The sequence below is a fragment of the Polychytrium aggregatum genome, assembly GCF_025602895.1.
Source record: "Polychytrium aggregatum strain JEL109 chromosome Unknown BJ171scaffold_13, whole genome shotgun sequence".
Classification (NCBI taxonomy): domain Eukaryota; kingdom Fungi; phylum Chytridiomycota; class Chytridiomycetes; order Polychytriales; genus Polychytrium; species Polychytrium aggregatum.
In genome coordinates, this window is record NW_026516215.1 from 357,442 (window position 1) to 372,120 (window position 14,679).

The 14,679-nt window shown below is 53.2% G+C and overlaps 2 protein-coding genes across 2 annotated transcripts; one reads left to right on the forward strand and one right to left on the reverse strand.

The window, feature by feature from the left end:
* Positions 1-34: 34 nt before the first annotated feature.
* BJ171DRAFT_422767 (uncharacterized protein) lies at positions 35-903 on the reverse strand (the record flags this gene model as incomplete). The annotated part of the gene is made up of 3 exons (XM_053107562.1): positions 35-472; positions 597-640; positions 762-903. Coding segments are annotated over 3 exons (624 nt in total), but the record flags the coding sequence as incomplete, so codon positions are not given.
* A 2,854-nt stretch (positions 904-3,757) lies between these two features.
* BJ171DRAFT_598013 (exocyst complex component Sec3-domain-containing protein) lies at positions 3,758-8,310 on the forward strand (the record flags this gene model as incomplete). Its single annotated transcript, XM_053114801.1, has 15 exons — positions 3,758-3,893; positions 3,999-4,120; positions 4,307-4,432; positions 4,523-4,624; positions 4,805-4,937; positions 5,029-5,138; positions 5,379-5,534; positions 5,636-5,744; positions 6,006-6,361; positions 6,521-6,696; positions 6,852-7,062; positions 7,168-7,251; positions 7,443-7,635; positions 7,723-7,991; positions 8,086-8,310. The coding sequence occupies exons 1-15, from the start codon at positions 3,809-3,811 to the stop codon at positions 8,308-8,310; spliced, it is 2,457 nt and encodes an 818-aa protein (XP_052967893.1). The 5' UTR covers positions 3,758-3,808.
* Between the last annotated feature and the right edge of the window lie 6,369 nt (positions 8,311-14,679).

Here is a 14,679-nt window from a genome sequence, read left to right on the forward strand (position 1 = left end):
TATACGTAGCTTCGCAAAGGGCATCCAGGTCTCCGGTCTGAGCGAGGATCGTCAGGGCACGGTGGAACTCCTGCCTCAGGTGGGCTACGGATGCGCCATCGGCAGAGTTGGCGAGGTTTCTTTGGGGATCGAAAGGTTCTTCGACACATAGGTATCGACACTTGCGCTCGATATCAACATGCCATTCCTTTTCTTGTTTCGTGAGAAGGCGGCCGTGCCGAACGGAGACGACATCCCTTTCATAGTCCAGATCGATTGCATAGCGGCGAAAAAATGAAAACAGCAGCGCTCCCAGCGTTTCGTGGTTTGACTTTCCAAACCCGCGCAGAGTCTCGAGATCGTCGGCAAAGGTGCAGTCGACTCCGTCGACGATGATGGGCTGGACAGGGATGCTGTTTTTGAGTTTGAAAAAGTACAGCTCGTGGAGGCACGGAAGAATGGGCGGATCGCGCATCTGCAGAAAATTGAGAACCTAGGGGATGGGGCGGAGCGCAATGGCGACGGATGAGACTGAATTGTAGACAGTGAAACGACCAGGCGGCTCGGATGACAAACGGGAGCTACGTAGCAGTCGCTACGGTGGAGGAGCTACCAACCATCATGACCCAGCAGTAGCTGCTCAAGGTTCCTCCTTTGGCGGCTATCACACAAGGATGATCAAAGACGTTAGCGCTAGATAGGTCACGACCGACAGCCACCTTGAACCGAGAGGATATGCATGCGGATGGTAATATCAAGTACACTCTTTGCCGCAACCTTACCATCATTCAAGGCCCGCCGCTTGGCCCAGTGCTTGACTATCATGATAATGGGGCGGACGCGAGGATCTATCTCAATATAGGTTCGGATCATATGAGTGTTGCGCAGGGCAATAAGGTTGTTGACGTTGAGGTCGCAGTACATCATGCTACGATAAACAACAGTGTTAGCTCAGTTCAGATAGTACTGGCTCCAGGAGCTAGTAAAGATCACCCCCCCCCAGCCAGCAGCCGAATCGAGCAAAGGCCCAAGAGCCCAACCCACATCTACATCCAGCGCAGTCGAGATCAATTGGCAAAACTCACTATTCAGGATCGAAGAATTTGCAAATGGGAACTTTGGCGTTGGTTACTGTATAGAGCTTCTTCATTCCGTCTGGGCAGTGAAGGGTTGGAATGAATTCGGCATCATTGAGAAGGTGCTCGGACACGTTGCTATCTTGCACCATGTTGCTGCAACGCTGGACGCACTTGCCACCAGCATCCGTCACGAACAAGTTCTCACAGACTGACAACTGGTTTTTGGCAGCGACACAGTCGATACAGCAAGCGGATCGGCAAAGTATACATACATCGCTTCATGCAGTCTGCCAAGACATGCATATTCGATATGCCATTCTTCATATCGTCCCAAGTTGTTTCCACACAAATATCGAGGTCACTTTGATTTGTTCCAAGACCATTAATTGTTGATCTGTCGGCGGACGCAAGCAGGACAAGAGACGCATAGAAACGGAAGCGTCAGTGAGAGGGGGGGGTGAAATTCCCGTGGAAGGGTCTGCAGAGTACTGGGTGGAGAGCGCAGAGGTATCATTGGCATCCAGGACCAGATTGATATCCGCCATGCTTGACGCCGATGCAGGCATTATCCATTCAAGTAAATGGTCCAACACCCCTGCCAAGGGGCGGGTGTACATCGCCAGTGCTTGAAGATAACGACAGAATGCAATGGAGACTGTGCAAGCCATGGATTTGTACCCAAAAACATGTGGCAGAATCATCTTGTCGGGCCATTCCTGCTTGAAAATGTTGTGAATCTTGATGGCAAGCTTCTCCTTTGACTTTTGCACCTCGGGAGTGCACATCAGTTTCTATGATAGTGGCGGGCCGAAGGGGAGAGTGGGTAAGCAGACCAACTCGAGGGGGGGGGAGTACCGTATGTGTCTGGAGACTGAGCCGAATAGCACATCTGGATGAACAAGAACACTCTCGAGATCGACACATCGACGATACCGACAGCAACTTTGCTGACAACGGCAGCACCGACTGTCATCGAGCAGAAGCAGCCTAATCAACGATTGCACAGTCCGGCTGTGCGCGCCGGTGCCACAGAGGCATAACTGGCTCATTGCAAGCATCGGTGTCAGAGTCCTCCTTAAATCCCACCTGGGAAAAGTCGTTGATGTCAAACGTCAGATCCTCCTCAATGTCCGAGCTCAGGTGGGCGGCTGAGTCTGCTGACGAAGGATCCGAGCATGGCGATGATTCAGTTTCGGCAACGCTTGCTGCTGTGGAGACGATGCTCGTCTCGGCCATCTGGAGATGAAGCCATGATAGCAGCAGTTAAAGGACGAGTTGCTTATCGCAGCATGGGTCATAATCGCAGCGATAGTCACAGAGAGCGCCAACATAGCCCGGCATGGCGGATGAGAAAGGCCGAAAAAACCGTCCCCCAGGAGCCTATTGCCGATGCACGGCACAAAAGCTCGATGGCCTACCATTCTTGATCGGGAAGAGGGATACGACGGGCGAAGGAATGGCCAGAGGCGACGGATCGAAAGAGTGCAACCGGACACAGAGAGGGCAGCGAATCAACGGCCAAGGACAGAGGACAGGCAGCAGAGGGCAAAGACGGCAGCAGATCGAGACGGTCCGCGGGGCAATCTCTCTGGGCAGGGCAACTCCAGCTCGATTCGGCCAGGGACGGATGGATTGACGGGCGACAGGAGACGTTGACGACCAGGAGCCGGGTTGGCGAACAAGACCAACACCAAGCGGATCTGGCGAGGCCAGAGAGGGGAGCGAGAGCACGGCGAGAGCAGGGCGAGACGAGGTCTGCGGCTGTCGACTGCGACAGTGGCCCGGAGTGAAGGCGGACAGCGCAGCACGGCGAGTCGCGCGACCCCACAGGGCACAAGGGCGCACCCACCCCAGGCCGCGAGTGCCCATGTGGCCCAGCGGGCAGTACGGGACTGTGCAGAGGCAATGGGCTGCCAGCCGCACACAGAGACTGCATGCAAGTGTGGGTGCTGTTGCGGTGGGGGGAGCCTTGCCACAGGCTGCGCTGCGTGCGCCGCGCTGCGATGATCCCCACCCAGCAAGGCGCATGTCACACAACAGAACGCGCGGTCCGCGGCGTGATCCAGCAAGTCCGCCGCGTGTGTCACGCAGAGCCCCGCCAATCATCGCCAGCAGGCTTGGTCCGAGCGCGCACTGGGTCAGCACGCCCATTGCTGCCACGCGCCTGTGCGTGGCTTGCAACGGACAGGCGCGCCTGATTCCTGCAGGAGCACTTTGCTGTGCCTCAGGATCGTGGGAATCGGGGTGCGGAAACAGGCACGGTAGTATCGTGTGCCTGCAGGGCAATGCATGGCTCGAGTCGATGGTTGACATGACGAGGATCGGCGAATCGCGATAGATGCAGCCACCCCTGAACAAAAGTCAGAGCTGTGGCCAGGAGGCAGATGCCGCGGACACTGTGCAGTGATGGTGAGATCCAGCATCCGACTTCGACAGCATCCACAGCCATTACCAAAGCTCCCGAGATGACCCGCTCCACTTGTAGTGTGTTCCGAACGATAGCGACGCCAGGTGCGCGCGACAGTAGACCGATATTTGATGACGGAATCGACAGTACTGCATGAATCACGAGCGATACCCCTGACCAAGGAATTCACGTGTCGGGGTGTATTCGCTTGATTGCCAACGGTCGTCGCCTCCTGAGCGCCAGCGACGGTGCATCTTCCGTCCCGATTGCGGACTCTGACTCGCGAGCCAGAGGGGCGTGCTTGCACTGTCATTCAGCAGAGCTGTCCTGTGGACCACGAGCGATGGAGGGACAGAACCCAAATGAGGGCCTTGTCGGGGCCCTGTCTAACTCGTCAAGTCTTCACGAGTCGGCAGAGTTCTATAACGGTAAGTCAATAGCGCTTGAACATAGGCACGCTCAGTATCGGCGGTGATACCCGCTTCGTGTGGCCTTAACGGAGTGCTAACGCGAATCGCCCACTCGGCCTCCAGCGGTTGTATCCACCGCAAACGTCGACTTGATGGAGGTTCTTCAAGATTTCAATTGGCAGGCCGGTGGCGACGCTAGCGATCTGGAAACACGACTCAAGAGTGAAGTCCAAGCGATAGAGGCTGTAAGTTGGACCCGAATCGCCGTTGGCTACACGAGCGACATTGGCGACCTCTGAAGATTCGGAGCAAATCCGTCGGTTTGATTCCGAACGAAATAATATATGGGCGACCACGGCCGATTCCTGTTCAATGTAATTTCGACGCGAGTTTGCCGAGAATTGATGCATCGATTGCTGGGGGCCTTGCAGTCCAATGTCCACGCCATCATTCAGAGCGAAGAGCAAGCCAACAGTATCGTCGAGCAGCTCGAGCGAGCCATCATGGAGCTCGATATTATAGACGAGTGGCTCTCGCATTATACACGTCACTTGGATGTAAGTAAACCTCAGTATTCATCGCAGCCAAAGCCACTGCCGTGATATAGTCTTTCATTCACGGGGCTGATCGCTACCGCTCATTGCCAGGGTATGGGACAAGATGTCCATCAGATTGAAGTCAAAAACAAGAGCATGCAAATCGGATCGGCCAACCAGAAACGACTGTTGGAGGAAATGGAGAAGATCATGGTTGGTTGGGCATATGCCATCTGAAGCGGACCATGGGAACCGCGACTTTGGAGCCTCCTACGGGTGGCTCAGCAATATTTGCAGTCGTATCCATTGTCGCCGCACAGTAAGCGGCTGTCGTGCCCTTTGGCTGGAGAACGCCCGTGAGTCCTGACACGAACGGCACAAACTCTATCACAGGCAATGATCAGAGTGCCTGGCTTTGTCATTGAGATTCTCCGAAGCGAGCCTCTTGAGGATGAGGCGAGCGTACTTCAATGCGAAGACGCCATCAATCGGCTAATGCAAGTTACCCAGACTAAATTCGACGATGGTTTGTACTTGGTTTTAGTTGCTCCGATCAACCTTGCGCCGATCGTCATTGGATTGCGGACAGATAAATCAACCAACAATTTCATAAATAGGCATTGGTGATATGACAGCAATCAAGGAGAAGATGTCTCTGTATGACGGATACGCGCACCAATTCGGAATGCGTCTGCACAGCTATCTCGAGACGTATTTTGCAACGCAGGTACAGCCGTAGCGACAGCGATTTGATCAGATCAGAGGATTGGGAATGAATGCTTCCGAGGGAGCTATTTATCATTTTGTGGGATCATAGCTCTATTGATTAGGAATATGGCAGAGAGCACATTTCTCGCGGTGTGAAGGGTGACTTACATGTGGCTTTGTGGTGCGTCGTGTACCTGTATTCAGCATCAGGGAGTCTGATCATGGAGGGACGATCTTACGCGAGCCTTTTCCATTTCAGGCCGAGGTTTGGCATCGAGAGTCGGGTCGAATATCGAAAAAGGGAGACCTGAGGATCTGTGGACACGAATCTGTCGAGCTTGATCTGTACAAGTTTAGGAAACTATTGCGGTGGCTGAAGGGACTCGACGTGCGAAAGCATGTCGACCTACAAATGGTAGGCTATGCACATGTGTGGGCCGAAACACAAGAGGCAGCGCCGCTCGCCTACTGGAATACTCATTCTCTGGATGCTTTGCACTGGATATTGAATATCAGAGCTACGTTCAAGAGATGGGGCGGGTCTATCAGAAGGAGACATCCGATCTGATTGAACAGCTGCGAGCTCGAATGAACCGCAAGGTTCCTACTGAGGATCAACAATATTGTATGTATCCCGAATCGTTCTGGCTGGCGGTTGGAGTTGCTTTGCACAGAGCGTGGGCATCGTATGCTTTCGGACCACAGTAGTAGCGATGTTCGATGGCGGTTGCATCTCTTGCTGTCCCCGGGGTAAAAGTTCGAGCCAAGGTTAGCTGGGTGTCGTGGCCAACGCAAGAATCTCGCGCTCAGGGTGGGTTTGGTCTGCGTGGGGCTAATCGGCAATCATCCTAACCGCGACGCACCTGAACGTGACTCCCTGGGAAAGTGTTTTATGTTCCGAACACGGCATCGCTTTCAAACACCATATCTTCATCGGCGACAAGTGCAATCAAATCCATTGGGATATCCGGATCCCGTGGAAACCTCTCGATCCTCGCCAACGAAAAGAATTCGAAGCCCGAGAAGCGAGGTCTGAGGGACCGACACAGGAGAAAAGGGACCAAGGATTCAGTGGACTCAGGCGCAACTGAGGATGAGGAAGACGATGGGGCATCACAAAAGGACGGCCGTTCTCTCCGAAGAAAATCAGAAGCTGGTGACGGAAAGTGGAGTCGCGGTTATGCCTCGAGTAGCATGGCCAGCTTGGATGTTGGATTGGAGGATAGAATGACTCCTGACCAGGTGAGGACCTTCGGTGGTACGAGCCACCTTGTCTCAGCAGATGTGGACGGATGTACAGAACAACACGATCGATAATCAGTGACACGGGCCAATCGGATGTGGTGGCATGGAGCCGCAATCGTATCAAGCGCTGATAGTACCACCACTTTGTGATCCAAGGCCCTTGGTCACGCTCTCTCGGTTATAGTGCCGATAATCATCAGAGAACAAAACTTCATGACTGATCTCTTCGGGCTGAGTAAGTCATTCGAAGAGAGCGACTCGAAATCGTGGCAAGAAACCTTAGATCGTCCACGGCCCGCATCCAAGGATGTCAAAACATCAAAACGTATACAGTGAGCATTTGGAATCAGCACTCTTTGGCCGTGATTCTGGCAAAAAAAGACGAGCAGAGGGCGGGGGCCTGGAGAAACAGATTGGAGGCTTCTACATAAGAGAAAAATATTCAACGAGCACCCAGGAATCTAATCACGAGTGACTCTCGTCATAGCGAATTGGTTGGAAGGATGTTTTCAGAAGCAAAGGAATTTCTGAGTAACATGATCGAGGCCGCTATCAAATATGATCAAACATTTTCAGTTGGAATGATGGTTCGGATTGAAGAGCATATGAAGGAAACCGACTCGGCCGCATATTCATTATTGTTCGAGACGCTGGATGCAGTACATAAGAAGGCGTCGTCGATATTTGAAAAGTTTGTGGTAGGAGGTCCCAAATGCCCAAGCGGAGCCGCATGGGAGTGTGTGGATGACGAGTATTGTGGAATAGAAATGATCTCACAAACCAAAATGCTGCTCTGGAAACAGGATGAGCAGCTCAAGGGCATTGAGGAGACCAAGGTCAACTTTAAAAAGCGAACCGGTATACTGCCATTTATACGAACATTTCCGGTATGCACGTCATTCGCTTGGAATAGTATCGCAACAAATACTCCCAGGAATGGAATGTGACCTTATAATGCAGATAATTGGGATTGATGATGGCGGAGTATGGAAGCTAGTACGTCGACAGCCGACCTCGAGTTGGATATGAAAGCGTATCCACGGAGACAAGGCTTATTGGATTTGTACATACCACACAGCATTTTGTTGATCGAATGGAAGGGTGCCTCGAGGATTCAGACGGCCCAGCTCGACAGGGAGTTTGTCGAGCATATGAGAGAATAGTTCAAAAAATCATGGAAACCTTGAATGATGTGGCGAGAGAAGTCGCCGCGGACTCGAAATTGTCAAATGACGATAAGGAACAGCTAAACATACATATCATCAACGTTGGTACGACTAGAACCTCATGATGGATGATGATGATGATGGCGATGATGATTGTGGTGATTTATGGATTCGATTCACTTTCAATTGCAGAAAATATGCATCACTTTTACTCGGAGGTCAGGGCACGGAAAGTGGTGTTCATGGACCCATTCGTGAAACAAACCAAGACTCTATATGACATTAGCCTATTAAGCTATGGAAAAGCGGTGATCAGAAAGCCACTAGGGAAGCTCTTTGAATTTTTCGAAGGAATCGACGAGCTCTTGGAAAATCACATAACTCCTGAAGAGATAAGCTTCAGACTGCAATACAACAAATCGGCTCTGAAGGACGTGCTGAAGCGCTACCCAGGAAAGGAGGTCTGGTTAACATGATGAAAATAGCGAAGACACAGTAGCAGAGGAGCGGGAGAATAGTAACTGAGCTGAATAGAGTCCTGAACTTGCATCGTAGATCCGCAAGGGATTGGAGAGCCTCTATAAGCGGGTTGAGAAACACTTTCCGTCTGAAAACGGCTTGCTTCAAGTAGCATGGCGGGGCATCCAAGAAGAATTTACCCGACAGCTTCGAAAATACGAAGATACGATGGCGCGGTGCTACCCTGATAGTGGGCTGAAGATCGAATTTACAATGGACGAATTGTTGGGCTACTTTTCTGACTTGGCGCGGGCCCATTAAACAGCATGAATGGAGAACGACAGAGTGGAGCAATAGGATTATTGAAGCCGAATGGGAACCAGAAGTATAAAGAAGCGTCCTACTTTTCAATCGTGAGTGAAGCTCGCTGATGTGAATCATAAAACTAGGACCATCCGCTTGGTTATGTGGTTGTGGACTTTGGAGTAACGGAATGAGTAAAGGATCGGAATGAGAAAGTGGATGCTCAGAGAGTTGATATAATTGATATATGGATACACTCGATATATTCAAAACTAACCACTTACTGGGAGCCGGAGAGGGATAAGGGCCCGAACGAGTCGACAGGGAGCTTTCGGACTTAAAATTTGCTCCAAAGCTGTCAGGAAAGCTGAGCCATTATGGAGTGGATGCAAGGGTGGAGTTGCGATGGGGGACAGTATGAGAGAGGGACGGGATTGTGTGAAATACACTGCGATTGATCACTCGAAATTATTGTTCTGTCAGAAAATCCACTCTTGATATAGTATCTGGTATATGCCGGCTTCGAATACGACTGAAAGACACCCCACATCCGCAACCTGATTCGAGTTATGGACGTGCTATAGGAAACCAGAACGTTGACGCTGTTGGGATCACGACTCACATTTGACAAATGGGCTTGGCGTCATGAGAAAAGGACACATGAAGAGTACAACGCGGATCAATGGGGCAAGCCCAAATATATGCAAAACAAAGATCTGTGAGAAGGTACTGATGTTTTGCATGTAGGGGCAACTGTAACGGACGTATATTCAGGAGGTGGGTCAACGGGGCGAACAGGAAGGCGAGATGAACAGAAGACTCGTCTTTCTGGGTCCTTCCGGTGCTGGGGCATCGCCCTTTATATATCGTGAGAACCCAGCAAACCGCAGTGGTGGTGGTGTGGAGAGTCTCCTCGCTCGCGTGCACGACCCAGCCCTCGCGACATGTGGCGACTGGACCGAGTCGTCACATCACTCCCTCCTTCACCGATTGCGAGACCTGGATACCGGCTTTGGCTTGTCCGGGAATCGCTGGTGGAACTCCTCCACCAGTTCCGGAGCGCACATCACATTTGCGGGCGGTTCCCAGGTGGATTCCGACATTGGGTATCCTTTCCAGGATACCAAGTAAAGCATCCCACGACCTTGTTTCTTCGAGTCCAATATTTCATCAACCTTATACTCGATATTGTCCTCGACTTCAACTGGCGGTGGGGGTGGGATGATACGATTGGGGATGAGTGAGGTCACGTGGGGGTCTAGCTGTTAGAGTCCGAAGGGGACTCAACGGCAAAAGAAGAAGTGAGCTCGAAGTGAGCTCAGGGAAGGCAAGGGTAAAGTCCGAAGTGGACTCGGAGAGGGAGCGAGGGAAGCAAAGATCCGTTCAAGATAAGACTAGTCTCGAAATGAGACGTGAGGAACACTCAGAGAATAAAGTAGAAGGCACTTTATTTAGTCCTATTTTGAACGCTGAGGTTCGACTACACATCGCGGGGGTCAGGCTATTTATAGACAAGTCCGGACTTGGCAGCGAAGGGCGGCCAAGGGAGGGAAAAGTGGGCGATCGAGCAGGGCGAAGGGGGCGATGCACGAACGAGGGCCGAGAAGGACCACCGAGACAGGCAGAGAACCAAAGCGAGGGAGGCGCAAGCAAAAGCGAAGCACCTGGCAGGAGAAACGTGCAAAGGCGAAGCAATGTGACTCAACGTCCAAGAAGCGGATTGGTCAAGTATAAGGTTGGGGCAAATGCATGCGAGATGAACAAGAGATCGGGGCGGTCAGGCAGGTCATGAGTCACCGGTGGTGGGACACATGACCGGCAGCCGAATTGCAACCAATCGCAGCAAGGCGCGTGCACAAACAAACCGGCGCGTGCGAAGAAGACAAAGGAAGCGGAGCAGCGCGGGGAAACGGAAGTGCGGAAGGAGCGGAAATGGCAGGCAAAAGGCGGAAAATTGGAGGGGAACTGCAAAGCTACACACAAACAAACAGAAAGGCAAAAGAACAGCCAAGTGTGCAGTCAAAGTGGAGAACAAGCAGAAGCTATCCCTAACATCATCCCCTTCCTTAGCGACGAACTCCGGGCGTCGCCTTCGGCTTTGAGGGATAGCGAAGGTGGAAGTCAGCAACAAGATCAGTGGCGTGGGAAACATTGGCAGCGGGCTCCCAAGACCGGTCAGTCTCGGAATAGCCCTTCCACTGAACCAAGTACTGTAAGCGACCACGGAAGAGCCGAGAATCGAGAACAGTCTCGACCTCAAACTCTTCCTGGGAGTCAACAAGAATGGGTGGAGGTTCGGGTTGGGTGAACTCGGGAACAATGTCCTTCGTTCGGGGTTCAAGGAGGGATACATGAAAGACGGGGTGGACTTTGAGTGTGGAAGGGAGTTTAAGTTCAAAGGCAACGGGGTTGATGCGGCGAAGAACTTTAAAGGGGCCAAGCTTTTTCTGATCAAGCTTGTTGGAGGGACGAAGGGTGCGGATGTGGCGACGATCAAGAAAAACGAGGTCGCCAACGGAGATGTCGGGAGTGGGGAGACGGGATTTGTTGGCCTGCAAAGTGTAGGACTCTTGGGCAACCCGGAGGTTGGCCTTGAGATCCTCGAGAACGGTCTGAAGTCGGTCGACACGTTCTTCGGCAGAGGGCACAACAGAAGGATCACGGATGATGGAGGGATCAAAAATGGGGTGATGGCCATGGACTGCAAAGAAGGGAGTCATGCCAGTGGAGGTGTTTTCCGAGTTGTTGTAAGTGAACTCGGCAAGGGGAAGGTGAAGGGTCCAGTCGTCTTGCAGGTAATTGCAATGGATACGCAAATACTGCTCGATGACCTGGTTGAGAACCTCGGTCGAACCGTCGGTCTCGGGGTGGAAGGCAGAAGAAAGGGAAATCTTCGTCTTCAGAAGCTCATTGAAGCGCCTCCAGAAGGCCGAAGTAAACTGAGTTCCTCGGTCCGAAACTGTAAGGAGTGAACAAGCGCAAGGACGAAGACCAAGTGCTTGGTATGAGCTTTATTAGCTTTTAGCCCCGAACACCAAAGAACAAGTTTTGTTCGAACTGGTGTTCAACATAGGCTCAGACATGCAGGGCTATTTATAGACCGGGAGAAGGTCGAGGGGCAAAAGTGGGCGAGAAGGGTGGAGCATCACAGAGAAGCGAGAAGGGGGTGCGAGAGTGGCTGGTGTGCAAGCGAGAGAGGCTTGGCACAGCCCGGGGACATGTGCCGAGCGGTGGGGGAGGCAGGAAACCAGTAGACGCGGGTGGCAACGGCGCGTGCTCATGCATGGGGGCAAACAAACACGTGGGGACTCATGATTGGTGCGGAGGGCGAGAGCATGCGGGACAATCTCATTGGTCCGTTGTGATGCTGGTCATCACACTATCTCCTCCTTAAACTACGGCGTGTTCCATCTTGAGTTCTCCTGGGGCCAGGCTTGTCTGGGTAGCGTCGGTGGTACTCCGCGGCCACCGTTGGGGCAAAGACAATGTCGGCGGGCTCCCAACTTCGATCGGTGACCGGGTAGCCTTTCCAATCGATGAGATAGTGCAGCTTTCCGCGCACGAACTTGGAGTCTAAGATCTCTTCGACCTCCCACTCCAAGTTCCCATCGATGACCACCGCAGGGGGCGGCGCTTGCACCCGACCCGGAAGCGAGTTCTTCTTGTAGGGCTCAAGAAGAGACACATGGAACACCGGGTGCACCTTTATGTCCTTTGGCAAGTCCAGGCGGAAAGCCAATGTCCCGACGGCCTCGAGGATGGTGAATGGTCCAATCCTCTGGTAATCCAGCTTCTTGCTTGGGCGAGTGGTGCTGATGTTACGAGTCAGCACCCAGACTTGATCGCCCGGACGCAAGTCGGGAGCCTGGGACCTCCGGAGATCTGAGAAGTGCTTGTAGTCAGACTTTGCCTTCTCAAGATTCTCCTTCAACAGTGCCAGGTTCCGCTGGAGATGTTCAACCCTCTCCGTGGCAGAGGGAACATCAGGGCCGCCAGCGACAACGGGGACTTCGAACCTTGGGTGGAACCCATAGGTTGCCAAGAATGGCGAGGCATGTGTTGACGAGTTCTCGAGGTTATTGTAAGAGAACTCGGCCAACGGCAGCAGCTCGGCCCAGTCATCTTGCTGATACGACGTGTAACAGCGCAGGTATTGGTTGATGACCTGGTTGACCCTCTCAGTCTGTCCATCGGTCTGGGGATGGAAGGCCGTGGACAGACTGGTTTGGATCCCGAGCTGCGTGCAGAGTGCCTTCCAGAACCGAGAGGTGAACTGACTTCCTCGGTCTGAAACCACTGTGTCGGGGAGGCCATGGAGACGAAAGACATTGTCGAGGAACAGTGACGCAGTCTCCTCCGCCGACGGCAGTGAACGCCAGGACATAAAGTGTGCCATCTTTGTGAGGCTGCATACCACCACAAAGATGCAGGTGTGACCCTTGGACTTTGGCAGATCAGTGATAAAGTCCATGGTCAGTGTCCCCCAGGGTCGATCGGCTGTCTGGAGTGGCAACAGGAACCCAAACGGCTTGTGTCGCGGAGCTTTCGAGCGTGCACAGGTGTCGCACGTCGAGACGTACTCTTTGACATCTTTCCGATAGGTTTGCCACCAAAACTGTCGCGATACCAGAGCCAGAGTCCGTCGGATGCCTGGATGACCCACAGCGACTGGGTCATGGCACGACTTGAGCGCCGGAACTCGGCACGACTCTGGGACCACAATCCTGTTCTGGAAGGTGAGGTACTGGCCATTCCAGACGAACTTCGGGTCACGACGGTATTTGTCTAGACCGGGATCCCGAGCCTGCTCTTCGGCTATGAGCTGCAGCAAATCCACAGGGTCACTGCGACTTGCAACCGAAGAGCGGGCGTCTCTGCTTCGGAGCACGCGTATCACCGCGGCAGGATCGAGAAGCAGAGGCGGATCCCTCGACACGGAGGCCGACGAAGGGATGTAGTCCGAGCGACGAGACAGGGCATCGGCCTTGCCGTTCCTCGCACCAGGACGGTACTGGATGCGGATGTCGAACCGAGACAAGAACTGGGACCACCGTGCATGACGCTGGTTTAGGATGCGAGCCGTTGCCAGGTACTCCAAGTTCTTGTGATCGGTCAGAACGGCAACGGGATGCTGGGCGCCTTCGAGGTAGTGTCGCCACGCCTCGAAAGCCTCCTTGATCGCCAACAGCTCTTTCTCGTATATGCTGTAGTTACGTTCAGCATTCGAGAGTGTCCGCGAATGGAACGAGCAAGGATGAAGGCGATCATCAGCACCCCGCTGGGAGAGCACGCATCCAAGCGCAAAGTCCGACGCATCTGACTCTACGACGAACGGCTTGGATGGGTCCGGATGCACCAGAACGGGCTCCGAAACGAAGGCATCCTTCAAGGATCTGAATGCTTTATCGGCTTCGCGGGACCACTGGAAGCCATGCGTCTTCCGGAAGAGCCGAGTCATGGGCCCCGCGATCTTTGCGTATCCATCGATGAAGCGTCGATAGAAGTTCGCAAACCCGACAAAGGATCGAAGATCCGAGATGTTGCGCGGTATGGGCCAATCCAAGATCGCAGAGAGCTTGGATCGCTCCATACCGATGCCCTCGGGCGAGACCATGAAACCAAGGAACGAGACCGAGGTTTTGGAGAACTCGCACTTCTCCAGCTTGCAATACAGCTTTGCAGCTCGGAGCTTCGAGAGGACCTGCTTGACGTGCTCTACATGCTGCGACGGATCAGCACTGTAGATCAAGATATCGTCAAGATACGCAATTGCGAACTGGTCCAACTCGGTGCGCAGGACGTCGTTGATGAAGTGCTGGAACGTCGCTGGCGCGTTGGTGAGCCCAAAGGGCATCACCAAGTACTCGAAGTGCCCATATCGAGTACGGAAAGCTGTCTTCCACTCGTCCCCGGAGCGGATGCGCAGCAGATTGTAGGCTCCACGAAGGTCCAGCTTAGTGAACACCTTCGCGCCTCGAAGTCGGTCCAGCAGCTCGCCGATCAGCGGTAAAGGGTAACGGTTCTTTACCGTGATACCGTTCAGTGCGCGGTAGTCAACGCAAAGACGAAGTGAGCCGTCCTTCTTCTTGACGAAGAGGATTGGTGAGCCTGCTGGGGACGACGAAGGACGAACGAATCCCTTGGCAAGATTCTCGTCGAGATAGTCACGCAGAGCGTGAAGTTCGGGCTCGGACAGTGAGTACAGAGGCCCGAACTTTGGCGACTTGCCCGGCTCCAAGTCAATGGGGCAGTCATAAGGGCGATGCGGAGGCAAGGAGTCAGCTTCCTGTTTAGAGAAAACAGACAGGAAGTCCTTGTACTCCGCAGGCACTTCGACAGTCGCAGTGCTCGGCTCGTCAGTGGGCAGGACATGGACCTGAAAGATGG